Below are 15,692 nucleotides of genomic sequence, written 5' to 3'. Positions count from 1 at the left end.
ATTGGAATAAATACTGGAAGCTCACTTTATAAGCTACCATTTCTATTATTTAAAAGGAGAATGTAGAAGATATGGTGTTTTAAAAATATGTCATTTCCCTGAATTCCTTAGAAATAGCGTGGCATTCTTAGGCTTGTTTTTCCCAAAAGGTCAAGGTTAAAAGTAGAGTTCAGCTGAAAGCATTTGGTTTATTTGTAGATTGTACCGAACCAACATTCTGTACTGGTAAAGTCATCTTGTACAGAAAGTTCAAGCACTGTAGATCTCACTCAAGGTATACATGATGTTATGTTGACACATTGAAAGGCAGAGATAAAAACTGAGGAGCTTAAAATAGATGGTAGTGATGAATTTTCAGTAAATTTCTCGCATATCGCTAGCGATGAAATTTGATAGACCACAGCAGCTTCGTAGTATTTCCTGCAAATATAGCTAGTGACGATAAACATTCACCTTTTCACTCTGAGTGTGTATGACTGAACTCCTAAATGGCTGGACCGATTTTAATGAAAGTTTTTGTGTGTCTTAAGGTGGACACACAAGACCGTCTTCAAAAATGGTTTATATATACAATTCTTTATTTAATTATTTTTTCATTTATAAATTGTTGTTGATTTTGAAATGTTTTACATTGGATCTGGCAGACTTTGCTATGACACATAATACAGAGTGAACTGATACTTACCAGCTGAGTTTAAATAGCTGGAACTAGACACTTTTGAACCAAAGTACGCTTCTCAGTCCTGAGTATGTAAATAAATTTTCTTCATTGCGACAATGGGCAAACTGAACTATGGCACAGGGAATATCTTAGGCTGGAAGAAGATTACAAGGGCGGGAAATAAATGGGGTTTTTTTTTACGGAAGTGGGTTTCACACACTTATGTATATATTTTCTTAATCGGGGCAACAAGGCAAACTCAGCTGTGGCATCTGAAATATAATTGATTCAAACCAGAAATGCTCCTGTACACACAATACCTAATATAAGAATCAGACCTTAAATCTCTGATCCTAAACTATCAACACTGAAATAATATGTACCTGATGTATGTCCTATTTACGTTTGAAAAATATTATAGGAAACCATCATATTAAATCATAAGTACTTTAACTGAGTAAACTATGGACTTGGATTTTTAAAATTGCATGCAAAGCCACGGGTAATGTCCAGTAATACTTAACAAAGTTAGTAAACAAACAATACGTGCTCAGCTGTTGTCTTTCTTGAGGGAGTTTACTGAGCGTAGCGACGACAGGCTAAATGTGTATGCAGGCAATCAAAGCCAACAACTGTTCTGATGTTTTACACTCCATCAACATCACAATGGAAGACCAAACAAGTACTCTTGTGCATTCTGACAGAATATTGGAAAACTAAATTGAATATAATGTGTTGTTACGAGATACCATGAGTTATCCTGCTTAGCGTATGATGGGGAAATTACAATCGGTGATATATACCGCTTACTGCATATGAAGGATTATTTTTTTCTTAATTAGATATATTCAAATTCCACAGAATTTTAAAAGAAGATCATTGGGCTTATACAATGTTAAGTTGAAACATCAAAGAACATATACATGTAAACAAAAGAGATTAGAATAGGTGGTGACATGAATCATCACAGAAACATTTTTTGCATAAACAGCTGGTGATGGAATTTTGTCACCCTGACAGCCAAAGATTAAATACAGTATAAGAGTTTCCTGTATTTCTTTTAAAAATAAAAACAATGTAATAAGCTTAAATCTTATAACTGTTATAAGATTATAGCATGTTCATGACCCAGGCTTTACAGCTATTTTATAATAAATAAATGACAGACTACATGCTCATTAAGTTTTAAGTTCTATAATTTAATTATTGATTAGGTCTAACATTTTTTCAGATTGGAACAGAGGATCTGATAACAACACCAAAGAGTACATTAAGGGAACAAAATAAAATTAAAGATGAACACAGTACAAGGAAATTAGTGTTATTTACTTCAGAAGAAGAAGAAGACCATGAAGTATCAGGTATAGCATTTTTAGTCTAGATTAATATAAATGAATCTTTAACCTTGACTGATCACCTTTAAGTGTCAAGCCCAGAATAAAAATGTTTTCAAAATATACTATATATATTTTTTTAAGGTAGTGCTGAAAAATTCATTTTTTCAGATAGGCTTGTATATTTTGTAAAATTCAGTTATGTTGCCTCTTAAATTTCTTTGGAAATTTCATTTATTTTTAATTTAATTAAAAAAAATTACTGTTAGCCAAAAAGTGTTCAAACATTCCAGTTAAAAAAACATGCAATTTAAAAAATATTTCCTCACAATAATTGATAGGAACAACTACAAATGTATATACACCAAAGTCTTTTGTTATATTTTGAAACTGTTAAGAAAACACTTGTCTAAACTTAACTAATGAGATGTATTAAGACTGCATACATTGGTTTGTATTTCTGAATCATGAATTTGGTTAAGAAAGTGTGAATCAATGTCAACAATATTTTAATGTTGATATTTTTACCTAAATCTGTGTATAGAGTGGGAGTTCAAATTACCATTTATACAAAGATTGGCGTTATAAACAGGATTTGATGCATCATATATGAACATTGGCACTAAAAGGATTAATTTGTCTTTTATTGTAGACAGTTCTCTAACTAAGAGATTGTCACAAGACAGGTGAAAAGCTACCATCATTCGTAAGATCTTCGAGGCTAATGAGTCAAAACACCTCCTGACTCCAACAAGGAGAGACAGTGTCCCTTCTGGTAAATGACACAAATATTTAATCATATTGTCTCATTCCAGGTGAGAAGTCATCTCTCAGGAGATCTGTGAGGCTAATGAGTCAAACACCTGCCTCCAACAAGCAGAGACAGTGTCCTTCCTGGTAAATGACACAAATATTTAATCATCTTGTCTCATTCCAGGTGAGAAGTCATCTCTCAGGAGATCTGTGAGGCTAATGAGTCAAACACCTGCCTCCAACAAGCAGAGACAGTGTCCTTCCTGGTAAATGACATAAATATTTAATCATCTTGTTTCATTCCAGGTGAGAAGTCATCTCTCAGGAGATCTGTGAGGCTAATGAGTCAAACACCTGCCTCCAACAAGAAGAGACAGTGTCCCTCATGCCTAGGGACACCATCACAAAGGCCCAGGATGTCTTGCAGGGTAACACCAAATAAGAAGATTGTGTGTCCTTCTTGCAAGTCTCCTTTCAGTTACTGTGGTGAGCTTTTGATCAACATAAAAGTTATAACTGTTATATTAAAAGTTATTTCAGTGATGTAGTTAGTGGGTTTAAAAGATGTAAAAAATATTAAATGTGGTTAGGCTTTAATTCTAATTTTTAAGATTCAGTTGTATTAAAAAGGCCTTGGGGTGTACTCCATGAGCAACAATTTATACCCTTCTTTTTGACCGTAGAATTTTAAAAGATTTCTCATTTTAATGATACCATCAATCCATCCGTATAATTTTTAGTTAAAATGTATATTTTTTAAATATTTAACACGTTCACTGCGGCAGCAAATTAACGTAATCATTCTTTTGGTGCGTTACGAGATCTATAGATCTCGCTGCACGAGGGATTTTTGGTGCATTGTAGCACGTCATTAAGTACAAACAGAGCGCTCTAGAGACTTGTTCCAGAACTAATAGCTATCTGTTTCAACGGTGCCAGTTAGGATTAAGATATGACGCAGTCATACGAGGCCTCGAGATCTCATAACGCACTAAAGTAAAGTGAATAGTTTTTAATATAAAATAATATTCATTATAAGTATTCAAACTTATTTTTTTTTAGTTAATATTAATCTAACCTAAAATTTCAAGTAGTGGTATATTTACTAGAGCTCAATAATACGCAAAAATGAATAATTAGTAAAGGGACAAAGAAGTATTTTACAACTGAATGCCTATGAAACAAAATAACTTGAAAAATAGTTTTATTTTAATTATTGTTTTTATAGATTTTCCTTTGTTAGGGAATAAAATTAACTGTGAATAATAAATATTGATTCGAAAAATTAACCAGTACCATAAGAAAAAATCCTTGGAGATCAGTTCACTTGAATGACTTTGATCATGGTGTTATTCCTTTATATATTGTCAAATAGCAATGTTGATATACTCAATCTACAAATTTAACGAAGTTCTAGGGTTTTCAAGTACAAGGTAATAAAACACATATTATTTCACAAATAAACTAGAGTATAATTATGTACACATAAACATAGCTACTTGTATGTAGACGATATTATAAACAGTTGTCTACAAGTGATACTTACAAAATTATTTGTAAACTACAAAAAAGAACAATATTAGTCTACAAGTTTTGATAAAAATATAGCATAGCTACTCAAGATACTTTTATTTTAAGTGTTTCACTTGTGTTTTGCGTTGAAGCAATTGAGGCATAAAAATGGTTTGTCAGGGCAGTCCTTACAGAATGTATTCACAGTTTTTGCTTTTTTGTCGGCCTCTCTTGAAGATGAAGTCTGTCTAATCCGTTCATAGCATCCTCTGCATCTTCACCTTTTTTTCTTTCCAATTCCTTCAGTTTTTGCCAGACTGTGCGATTTCTTTCTGAAAGGGCTTGTAGTAGGACCGCATTCATTGATGGAATTAATCAGATTCCGAGCTACAATTTCTCTAAACTTCATCATGAGCATTTTATTCCCAGTGAGATTAGTAAATAGTACCCATGAGTTAACCATTGTGGTGCCGGTAAGCAGTTCTAACACTACTTTTTTTATACCATTTCAAACTTTTTCGAAGAGTTGTATAGTATGCTGCCATCTGATCACTATAATCTACACCCTTCTTAGCACCATTATAATCTAATGTACACTTTGGCTTGAAGATAGTTTGGTTGGTTTTAGATTTCTTACCAGTATCAATGAGGGTGCTATTATGGTCCAGAGCGGTTGAGATCATGGTAACATTTCTTTTATCAGTCCATTTTATAAATTTCGTCCCATGTTGACACTTAAAACCAATACATTGGCCCTTCTTCAGTTTGGATTGTTGCAGGTTTTTTGGCAGCACTTTCCTTTTCATGTTCACTGTTCCACAAATACGGGTTTTGCTGTCTAATAATTTCTCTGCTATTGGGACTCCCGTGTAGAAGTTATCTACATAGAGTATTCTCCCTTCATTGAGGAATCCGTCAAAGTGAACAGTTTCATCATCAAGTGGGCCCATAAGCTCCATCACAACATCATATGTGTGACCATTAGCACTACTGGAGTTTTGTTTTTCCCGGCATATAAGGAAACACACAAAGTATATCCACTAGGAGTACACAATTTGTACAGTTTTACACCATATTTTTGTGGGACTTATTTTTTATATATTGTTTAAAAATAAGTCTTCCAAGCCATGGGATCATTGTCTCATCAATAACTAGTTCTCTACCAGGAACCATAGCTTCCATAAAAGCTGTATTTAAATAATCTACAATGTCTCTAATTTTTATAAGATGATCCTTTGTAACTAGAGCTTTCTGATTATCAGCAAAATGCCAAAATTTACTGAGCCACAAGAATCTATCTCTGGTCATTACTGATTTGATTAATTTGTTTTCGTATACATTATTTTTGAACCAGTAGAGGCCTACCTCTGGGCAATCAACCATACCCATACAAAACATTATACCTTTAAATGTTTTCATCTCATTTTAGCATTAGTGGGTATCCATTCCTTACACCTATATCTAATGCTAGTCTCACTCACACATAAGTACTGCATGGCATACCTGTTTGTTTCCACGGCCATGTACTCCCATAGTTTGTGATCTATGAAATGTAAGAACACATCTTGAGGAGAAGGATCAGTGAAATCAACATTCACTTTGTCATTTTCCGAATAATCAGAAAAATTTACAATTTCAGGATATTCCACATTTACATTTTCGCTGTTCCAAATACATCCGTAGACACTAACCTCAGGTTCACTGCGCTCCACAGATCTGCCGCCCAAAGATATGCCATTCCCTAAAAATCTGCCGGTAATAGAACTACCATCCCCAGAAGGTCCGATACTCATAGCAGGTCTGTCGTTCATGAGTGTGCTGATGGTAGGCCTGTCGCTCATGAGAGCTCTTGTTGTATGCCTGTCATTCATGGGTGTGCTGGTCGTAGGCCTGTCGCTTTCGGGTGTGCTGGTCGTAGGCCTGTCGCTTTCGGGTGTGCTGATGGTAGGCATGTCGCTCATGGGAGCTCTTGTTGTAGGCCTGTCATTCACGGGTGTGCTGGTCGTAGGCCTGTTGCTTTCGGGTGTGCTGATGGTAGGCATGTCGCTCATGGGAGCTCTTGTTGTAGGCCTGTCATTCCCAGGTGTGCTGGTCGTAGGCTGGTCGGTCATGGGTGTATTGGTCGTTGGTCTGCCGGTTACTGGTCCATCGCTCACAACAGGACTACCGAGTCGTCCAACACTACAGCTAGGCTGGAAGACTAAGGAGTGTTTGAAGCCTCCATCAAATGATTCATCAAAATTCTGGGACTCATCACTTTTGTCAGATGGCTCATAGTCGGGATCAGCAGTGTCACTACCGTCAAAATCAAGTAATTCTTCCTCATCACCACTATCCAGGTTAGGATCGATACTGGTAGGCACGTCGGATTGTAGACCATCAGAAACTAGTTGTGCTAACAAATCACTATCATTAACGTTTATTATTGTCAGCTTACGACGTTTTCTACTAGGAATATTTTCTTCATCCGAAGAGGACATTTTCGCACTATTCAGTCACTCCACAACTTACTAACACACATGTGCACGCATAATCTACTTTACTCTCACTTTTTACAGGTATTTACCTAGTATTACTAGAACAGAAAACGCTACTAGGTTAACTTCATAAAGTAAACAACACAATAACAATCTCCCGCGCGCCAGCTGACGGCAGCGAAAACAGCGCTCCGCGTGACGATCAGTCTCACTATACGAGGCCTAGAGATCTCGTTTCGCATACAAATAAAGTGCGATTAGTTCAGTGAGTTACGAGATCTATAGATCTCGTAACTTACCAAGCAAATATATAACTTAAAAAAAATTAGCTTTCTGGCAATACTTATTATTTTTTATTCAGATAATTAATAGCTGAAATATCGCAAACGCAAATGTGGGAAGAACCGAATATTTTATTCCCGCATCCACCGTAATATGCGATACGAGGCCCCGAGATCTCGTACCGCAGTGAACATGTTAAATAATCAAATACAGAAAAGTTTCAGTTTTTCCTGAATAACCAGTAAAAATTAGAATAAATTCCTTTTTTTAAGTTTTATTGATAATTGATGATTTTAAGAGTAATAGGAATAGAGATTTGCAGTTAATATATGTAACAGAAAGACACTCTTTCAGGAACAAAGTGAGGTTATTTGCTCTCTTTTTTCATTTCCAAGCCTAAAATATAACCTTTAAAAGGGCAATAAACATAAATATCATGCCATAGTTATTAATTCATGATATAAGATGATCACTTCCATATTACATGTTACTGGTCACACAATCTTCTCCTGAGACGTATACTGAGGGACATCTTTTTAAAAGTTTAAAATAACTTTTTAGCAGTATAATGTACATTCTAATCATAGAACTTAGTCATGTTAATTTTCTTTCAGAAGCCAAAGTAAATACCAAATCTCAAGATAATGACCATTCTAAAAGATTGAAAACTGGATCACCTGCAACCACAAGTTCACAAGAATCTAAAGAAAACATACCTTCAGGTAATTTTTTAAATTAGTATTTTACATATCTGAATAAAAGTGATATAAAACATAAAATCTTAACAAAAACTAAGAGGCATGTGTTAAAGTAAGTACGTACTGTCTTGGAATTCTGCTATTTGGGAATAGTAGTGCTGAGGTTAGCAATCAGCACATGCATGCTGTATTTTGCTATCTGTCGGCAAGCCACAGCCACTGTCGTCAATACAGTGTTAAAGGTTGTCTAAAATCTTTCTGAACGAAAATATTACAGACTCTGAAAAATGTTCAACACTATAGGCATAAAATGAGTTGACATTCATCATCATTTTTAAAGTATACAATGAATAATTTTTATAATTCCAGTATTAATTTGTTCATAAAATTAATCACTTTGTTTGAGCTTTTAACAATTTAGTGAAGTGAAAATTGTTGTTGACAGTTCTGTGAAAATTTCAATCATTAATGGTGGTTCATTGTTTATCTTGACTTTTTCCTGTTGAAAGCATTTGGCCTGCAGAAAGTATATGTAGGTAATACAGATGTATTTCTCAACATTAATTCATATGGATACCCATTCGAATTTCCATTTATTATAAAAGGGCCAAAAAATGTAATTGCCAACTATTCCAGACCAACACGTTAACATTGGAGTTTCTGAACATGGTACCCTCTCATCCAATGAATACTTTATTACTCCTATAAGTAATGGTTAAATCCAGGATTTTCAAATCTCAAATTGAATGCCAAATCTTAAAAAATCCAATTCCCATTCTCAAATTTCAAATCTTAATAGTTTACTTTTAGGCTTTTAGATTTAAAGAAAATCATTACCACACCAATTTCTGTCATTTTAAATGTTTGGTGACTGCACAGATACAAAAAGTAAATCCAAGAATACCACTATTTTGAAGGGAGTTTACAGAGGTTCAGGATCAAACAGGAGGATATTTTATACCAAGAAAAGATTAAGAAGCATGTGCCGCATATAACTTCTGCTTAGTATGTGAGCTAAAATTATTATTTCATCCCAATATAGTTTGTAAAAACTATTGTGATGTTATGGATAGCATGCTTCACTAAATCAAATTCAGTTTTTACATAAAAAAAATAAATACTAAATTGGCATTTGCAAACTCATGATTGTTAGCATATTAAAAAAAACTAAATGAATTTACGTTCGTTGTAGCTTGTGAAAAATATGAGTCCAAGGCAGCTGCAGTACCGAGCACATCCAGGTCACGATTTATGTTGAAGCCAAGCACTCTCAATGTACCGACTAACATCACCAATCTCAGGGGTGCAGTAGTGGTAGAATCTGAGGCTAATACTGAAAGTGTACAGCTTCGTCGCAGCAGTCGAAAACCCAGCAGTGCAAGAAAGGTTACATTTATTGCCAGTGAGTAATACTGATATAATTTATCTTCTGGTGTATTTGTTTTCTACAGTTCACAAAACATTTAAACTATGTCTACTTATTGAACTCACTACATTGTAGGAAATCAATATTTAATTCTTTATAATGGCCGAAGACCTGGGACTGAACTTTGTTGCTTTTCTTAATATAAGGTGGTATCAGAAAGTTCCTGGACTGTACTCTCCTTTTTATGGATGTGACTGTACAAGCCGGTGTGCCAGTAGCCTTTGCCGCAATAACCGTCATTGTGCTGAAATTCATTGTTGTGAGTGGTTAGGTTTTGTGTATAAGTTATGCTATGTTGTATGTTATCATTATGTAACGATTTTTGTGATGGATAATAAATTCAAGCACTTAAGGGCTTACATCAAGTTTTGCTTTAAACTTAAGTAACCACTAACGGAGACTTTTGCTATGCTTCAAGAATCTTTTAAAAAACATTGACTGAACAGAACACATTTTTGAGTGGTTACACTCGTTCCAAGGCTGGCAGAATTTCAGTTGAAGATGATCAACATTCAGGACGGCCTTCCACAAGCTATAAACAGATGAAATTGTTGGAAAAATTCGGCACCTCATTCATGAAGACCATCGTCAGACAATAAATTACTTATGTAGTAATGTCATTATTAGCTTTGTAAGCTGTCAAGATATTTTAACCAAAAATCTAGACATGCATCGAGTTGCCACAAAACTTGCCTCGGATTAGAAACAGCGACGTGTTGATGTGTGCAGTGAACTCAAAGAGACATCTGAAAGTGACCCCACATTCATATCCAGGATCATTAACTGGTGATGAAAGTTGGTTTTATGGTTTTGATCCAGAAACAATACAGCAGTCAACGTGAAAAAGTCCACAATCACCAAGACCGAAAAAAGCTGTTGAAAACTACAACAAAAACAATGCTTGTGGTTTTCTTTTAATGTATATATTTCTTTTTTAAAGGAGAAGCCGATCTCCTTTTATGCCTTATTCTGCCCGTCCTCATGGACCAGACCTAGTCCGAGAACCTTCTGATACCATTTCATAAAAAACCTAGCAGATCACTTTTGTACACCTTTTTATGTTAGGTAATGGTTTCAAACAATTTATTTAAGAACCTGTTTGATATTTTCTATTTTCGTTTCAGATAATGATGATAAACCTTCAATGAAAGTGCCTGCCACACCATACAGGAAATCATCACGTAGGTGCAGAAAACGTTTGTCCTAGTATACCTGTCTATGTTTGCATGTTACAAATTTTTATTTAGATTAAAACAATTTTGACTAAGATGTGTGCATTTTATTTTATTGTTATTTATAAAATGTAGTAAATAGCATATTTATTTCTTTTAAAAGATAAAATTATTAAATATAATATTATTGCCATTAAGACCACTGTTCTGGTATTGTGTTCATTATTTTTAATACATTTTTCAAGAATGAACATTAACCCAGTTGTCATTTGCTTAATGACATGGCCTACCATAAATCACCATGGTGTTATAGGCCTGTTTTTTGCGGGCTTTTTGTATAATTACAGTACATATGTACCAAGCCATTCTAGTCACGGAACTATTGCATTGAGTACATTAAAAGAAAATGTGCAATCTGCTAATTACAATTATATAACTTATATTTAATGAAGGTTGTTGGAAAGGTTATGTAGTTAGCATATTATGACTGCAAGTTCCAGGGTTAGCTAACTTTAAATATATTTTGTGAGAAACCGTATCATTGATATATATATGTATATATGTTAACATAAGATTTTATATTAAAACAGAGTACAAAATTATTTTCAGTAAAGGACGATTAACAGTGATTTCGTCTTATAGTTCAAAAATTCCAATTACCAGTTTGATTGCACATTGTGAATTGTGCTACTAGAAATTGCTAAACATCTCCAATTAATTTTATCTTGAATGATCACAGGAGGCACCACGATTCATCTGGTCAAGTCAGTTTAATTTTTTACAGCTGTAGAATAAATTAGCTTCTTCATCCCACCCTATATATAAAAATCCAAAGGGGTTAAGTCCGGTAATCTCCTGACAACAATGTTGGTCCACCACAATCATTTCATTACTGGCCAAACGTCAGATTCCAATAATGTACATTCTCCAATAGCTAAGGAAGTATCTTTCTTAGAAATGCTAGATATGTAGGTGAATTCAACCTTTTCTTTGTTTAAAATCTCTCATTGACGATGGACGATTTAAAAAGATAATTAATAGTATTTCAGACATTCCAATCATTATATGTTACAATAAATGCAATACACTTTCGAGGATTGAAATCTAACCTCTTCTTCAGATATCAAAAACCATAAAAAAAACTATAAAGTGAAGCAATGGATTTTGTCGCTCAAAAACTAAAGAAATATCCAACTTCTGTGCAGTTGCATCGCTTGGGTTCATTCTCATCAGTCTGGGCTTCATGAAATAATTTTTGGGTGCTATAATACAACCAGAAAGGGTTAATAATCAATCCTCTTCTCAAGTGCTTTTTGAGGGGTTTCTTCAATTCTATGAAGTAAATCCTCCTCACAAAAACAAAATGCACTAACCTTCTAAAACTCGTGTCTGTCATACTTCAAACTTTCCAGTTTGCATTGACCAACCACACTGACGGTTGTGTACAGCAGTTAATATTTTAGAACTGTACTGTCTAATGGCATTTCCAAATACAAATTCACAAAAGAAATGGATGTCTCAATATTTAACAACAAATTGTAAATAGCTATTAAGTAATAACATGTGTTTTAAGTTAACAATGGTTACCAATATGAATGTAACTGTGACTGTCCAGCAATGTAATGTTTTGATCAGCTGATTAGAGCAGCTAAAATCAAAACAGCTGATTATTAATTGTGGCTCATTGGCAGTGATGCCACATTGTGGCAGATGATGTTATTTATTTTGTTTAAATGAAACGTAAAAACTTGTAATTTTTTTATCCTATGCCTTTTTTAAGATATAATGTGTTGACTGTTACAGCTGTGTGGTACACTTTTAGTTGAGAACCCTACCAGATTTGATTAAACCTAGTCTAATTTTTGGAACGTATATATTTTAAAAGTTTGTTGCTAATTTAATGGGGACTAATGTGGGAGAAGTATTTTTTATAATTATTACAATAAAGTGTATTAAATATTACAAATTATTCACCTGTGACTCAGACATGCACAGTTGTTTTCCTTGTTTGACAAACCATCTACGGGTACTGACAGGGAGGTCTGAATAACAACCTAACAAACTGACTTATGGACCGACTAGTCTACACTTTGGATGAGTTCTACCGTTTATGAAAATAATATTTTTGTAAATAGAATGATTCTAATATGACACCATTGTTTTTCTCAAAGAAAACACAAATAAAGAGATTATTCTATTATTCCACTGACCTACACTAAACTGTCAAATGCTGAAGACCCAAACATCACTATGACTATGAGTCACCAGTGAATCATACTGCTCTGAAACAATGCATCTTTATGAGAAAAATTGCCAAATCTAACAACACAGTGGTACATGTTAAATTCATTTTTTAAGAAGCTTCCATTTTGAGAATAAAGCTTGTTATGTAATAATCTTTTCTGTAACTAATTCTTTGGATCATAAAGCTACATAGGTACCAAATTTCAACCAAACTGTTAAGTGAAAGAAATTACTGCTTTTCGGGTAATTACTGAGTGTTTGAAAGTTTGAATACAATTTTTTTTTACCTTTGGTCTAGAAATAGTGCCTGAAAAGGTTGGTAGAGAATTCAGAGACACACTATTTAGTTGAATATTATATTATTTATTGAATATTATAATAATTATAAATGTTGATTGTGAAAGCAAACAAAATATTAATAAATAAAGAATTTTAGTAAACATCCTTAAATTAAGACACTGTTATTTTCAGTGGAAATCGTAGTCCTTTCCACACGAGACGGATATATGTGAATCATAAACTTTGACTTAAGCGCCAAACACGATTATATCCTTAATTATACATTGTGTCTCTTGGAGAATTTTTAGTTCAGAAAAAGCCTTCGGAATGGCAGGCACACACTCTGTGCTTATAGCGATTGACTAGGAAGTATTTTTAGACGACCTACATTCCACAGCAGGGGGTGGGGGGTACCCTGTGTCTAGCTCTGTCCACCTGCTCATATGCCTTGCGCATTCTACAGTCATAACCAACTATATCCGGTGTCTGCCCAGATGATAAGATAGGATGATAGACCATATCTATGAAATCGTAGATATGAAAATGCTATAATAACTAGTAGTTTATGTAATGTTTCAATTTTATTAGATTGTACCATGAATTTGAATTTAGATCAAATAAAAAATATAGTAAATAGTTATTTTTTTTAGATTTTTATCAATAAATATACAAATTTTAACTACAATGTACTGTTTTATATTTTGTTAATTTACCTCCCATAGCATATTTATAATAAAAATTCCCTTTTAACTAAGGAAAAATATATTTTATAGATGTCTTGGCGTTAAAAGAAAATTATGGAATTCATTAGTGGCATGCGAAGGGTTTATGTTCGTCATTTAGACATAACTAGCTGTTTCCCGCGGCTTCGCACGCGTCTCTTAAGCTTTGCCCGTATATTTCTTTGCCTTCAAATAGTGTTTGGATATTTTAATATACGTAACTACTGTGTTGTAATTGCAGTTTATAATGTGCAGGCGCTTTGATAACTTTTATATCTTGCAGTACAGCCTGGTGGTTAGTTACATCAATGGGCATTGCGTATAAACCTTCTACATAGAAAAATACAAATTTTCATAGTGATCGGTCCAATAGTTTCTGAGTCTATAAAGGACAAACACACAAACATTCATTTTTATATATTATGATTGCAGAAACAGTTTAAACAAAATTTGTCGTTTCTCTTAAGCTTACTCTATGCTTTAAAACTATAAGTGTAAAGAAATTTATATATAAATATATTTTTTTGTCGCATTATATATGTTTACAAAGAACAGCTGATTAAAAATTTGAAAAGACTCTTTCACTTAATAACATATGTTTGCTGCAATGCATTTCTTACGGGTATTTCTGTAACCAGTGGGGCGGAATCCTGAATCGGGAAAGGGATAAAAAGTATCCTATAACCTTCTACAGATCAAGACGAACAAATTAAAAAAAAAATTAGGCGAATCCGTCCAGCCGTTTGTGAGTGATGCTGTTACACACGAACAGTTTCATTTTTATATATATAGATGTTAAATGTACTTTTTCAGAATCTCTAGTATTAAAGTTTAAGGTTGTATATTTGAAACTGTTAATCAAATATATATGTTTTATTTGTTTTAGGTGGCAAGGTGTCAGTTGAAGTGGAAGATTCAGATTAAATGTAGGTCATTTAGAAACAAACCTACATTTATACTTTATTCAAAGAAGACATATGTAATGGAAGATTTAAAATTAGTTGTATAGATCATTTTAAACCAAACCTATGTTTATATTTTATTCAGTGGGACTTCGTATATTTTACTTAAATGCCTGAATGTTTTATAATTACCCTATTTTGTGCAGTGTTAATATTTTATATATTTAATATATTCAAATTGTACATTGTGTTGTTGCATCAAAAACAATAAATGGTTTATACAAATGTCTTAAAATCTATTAAGTTAAACAACCTTGCCTTTTATACTTGTAATACTGTTATTTTGAAAAATCTTTGCCTACACCTGGGATTTTATAGAGAAAGGAAATGTTGAGTGTTTCATAACCACACGTACTGTTTCCTACGTGCATGCATGTACTGTTCGGATTTTAGTGGTTGTTTTGTTTTTACATAATATTTCTATATATCAATCTTAGTTTCAAAAATTTCTTCAACTGAATTGGGGTTGTAAGACATACGATATTTAATATTAATTAATTGTGAGGAGATGAAAGAGAATTTCTTTCCTAATAAACACGACACTTTTGTTATAACAGAACTGAATAGATATGATAATGTGTTTAATGCAGCGACTAATCAAACTAAATATGACACTAATTTTCCTGTTTTACTGCAAACATATGTTCTATTTGTAAACGCTTCATCACAACTTCAAACAGTAAGTAGTAAAGTCAGTTTAGATAAGCAAGACAATCCAGACAATGACATTGACGCTGTAGTACAAAATAATGATGGTAAGAAACAAATGATTTATGAAACTAACAATTGTGGGACGTACTAAGTCAAGAACAAAGTAGGATTCATCCTATAAAAGTTGGTAAAATTATAGGTACTCATGATAAAATTAATTCCATTATTAAAACAGAAAATAAACTGATAGTGAGTGAAAAATGGTTATGGCATCAAATCCTCTTATTTACTCGCCGTATGTAGCTAATTACAGTATCTTTATTCCTGCCAACCGGGAGGAGGTGATAGGAGTAGTAAATTAAACCCGATGTTGACATTAACAAAATTTTACAGAATGCAGAAAGTCCTAGTATAATCATTGGTGTTTTTCGCCTTACAAAGAAGATATCTGATGGCATAAAAAATACATATTAGTTAAAATTAAATTTCAAGGAAATTCATTACCTAAAAAAATTAAAT

The 15,692-nt window shown here is 33.4% G+C and overlaps 1 protein-coding gene across 2 annotated transcripts in view; it reads left to right on the top strand.

Moving 5' to 3' along the window:
* The window catches only part of LOC124373340 (disks large-associated protein 5-like), a 51,715-nt gene extending 36,964 nt beyond the window's left edge, over positions 1-14,751 (top strand). Inside the window, exons 11-16 of one of the 2 annotated variants that reach the window (XM_046831722.1) lie at positions 1,893-2,022; positions 3,055-3,234; positions 7,634-7,741; positions 8,910-9,119; positions 10,268-10,324; positions 14,447-14,751. In XM_046831722.1, the coding sequence (XP_046687678.1) occupies positions 1,893-2,022; positions 3,055-3,234; positions 7,634-7,741; positions 8,910-9,119; positions 10,268-10,324; positions 14,447-14,484 (723 nt within the window). In that variant the 3' untranslated portion in view covers positions 14,485-14,751. The remainder of the gene's footprint in view (positions 1-1,892; positions 2,023-3,054; positions 3,235-7,633; positions 7,742-8,909; positions 9,120-10,267; positions 10,325-14,446) is intronic. The other variant, XM_046831725.1, reaches the window with a different exon arrangement.
* The last annotated feature ends 941 nt before the right edge of the window (positions 14,752-15,692 follow it).

Source organism: Homalodisca vitripennis, chromosome 1 (genome assembly GCF_021130785.1).
Source record: "Homalodisca vitripennis isolate AUS2020 chromosome 1, UT_GWSS_2.1, whole genome shotgun sequence".
Classification (NCBI taxonomy): Eukaryota; Metazoa; Arthropoda; class Insecta; order Hemiptera; family Cicadellidae; genus Homalodisca; species Homalodisca vitripennis.
The sequence above is the reverse complement of the archived record's forward strand: the minus strand, read 5'-3'. Positions and strand labels throughout refer to the sequence as shown.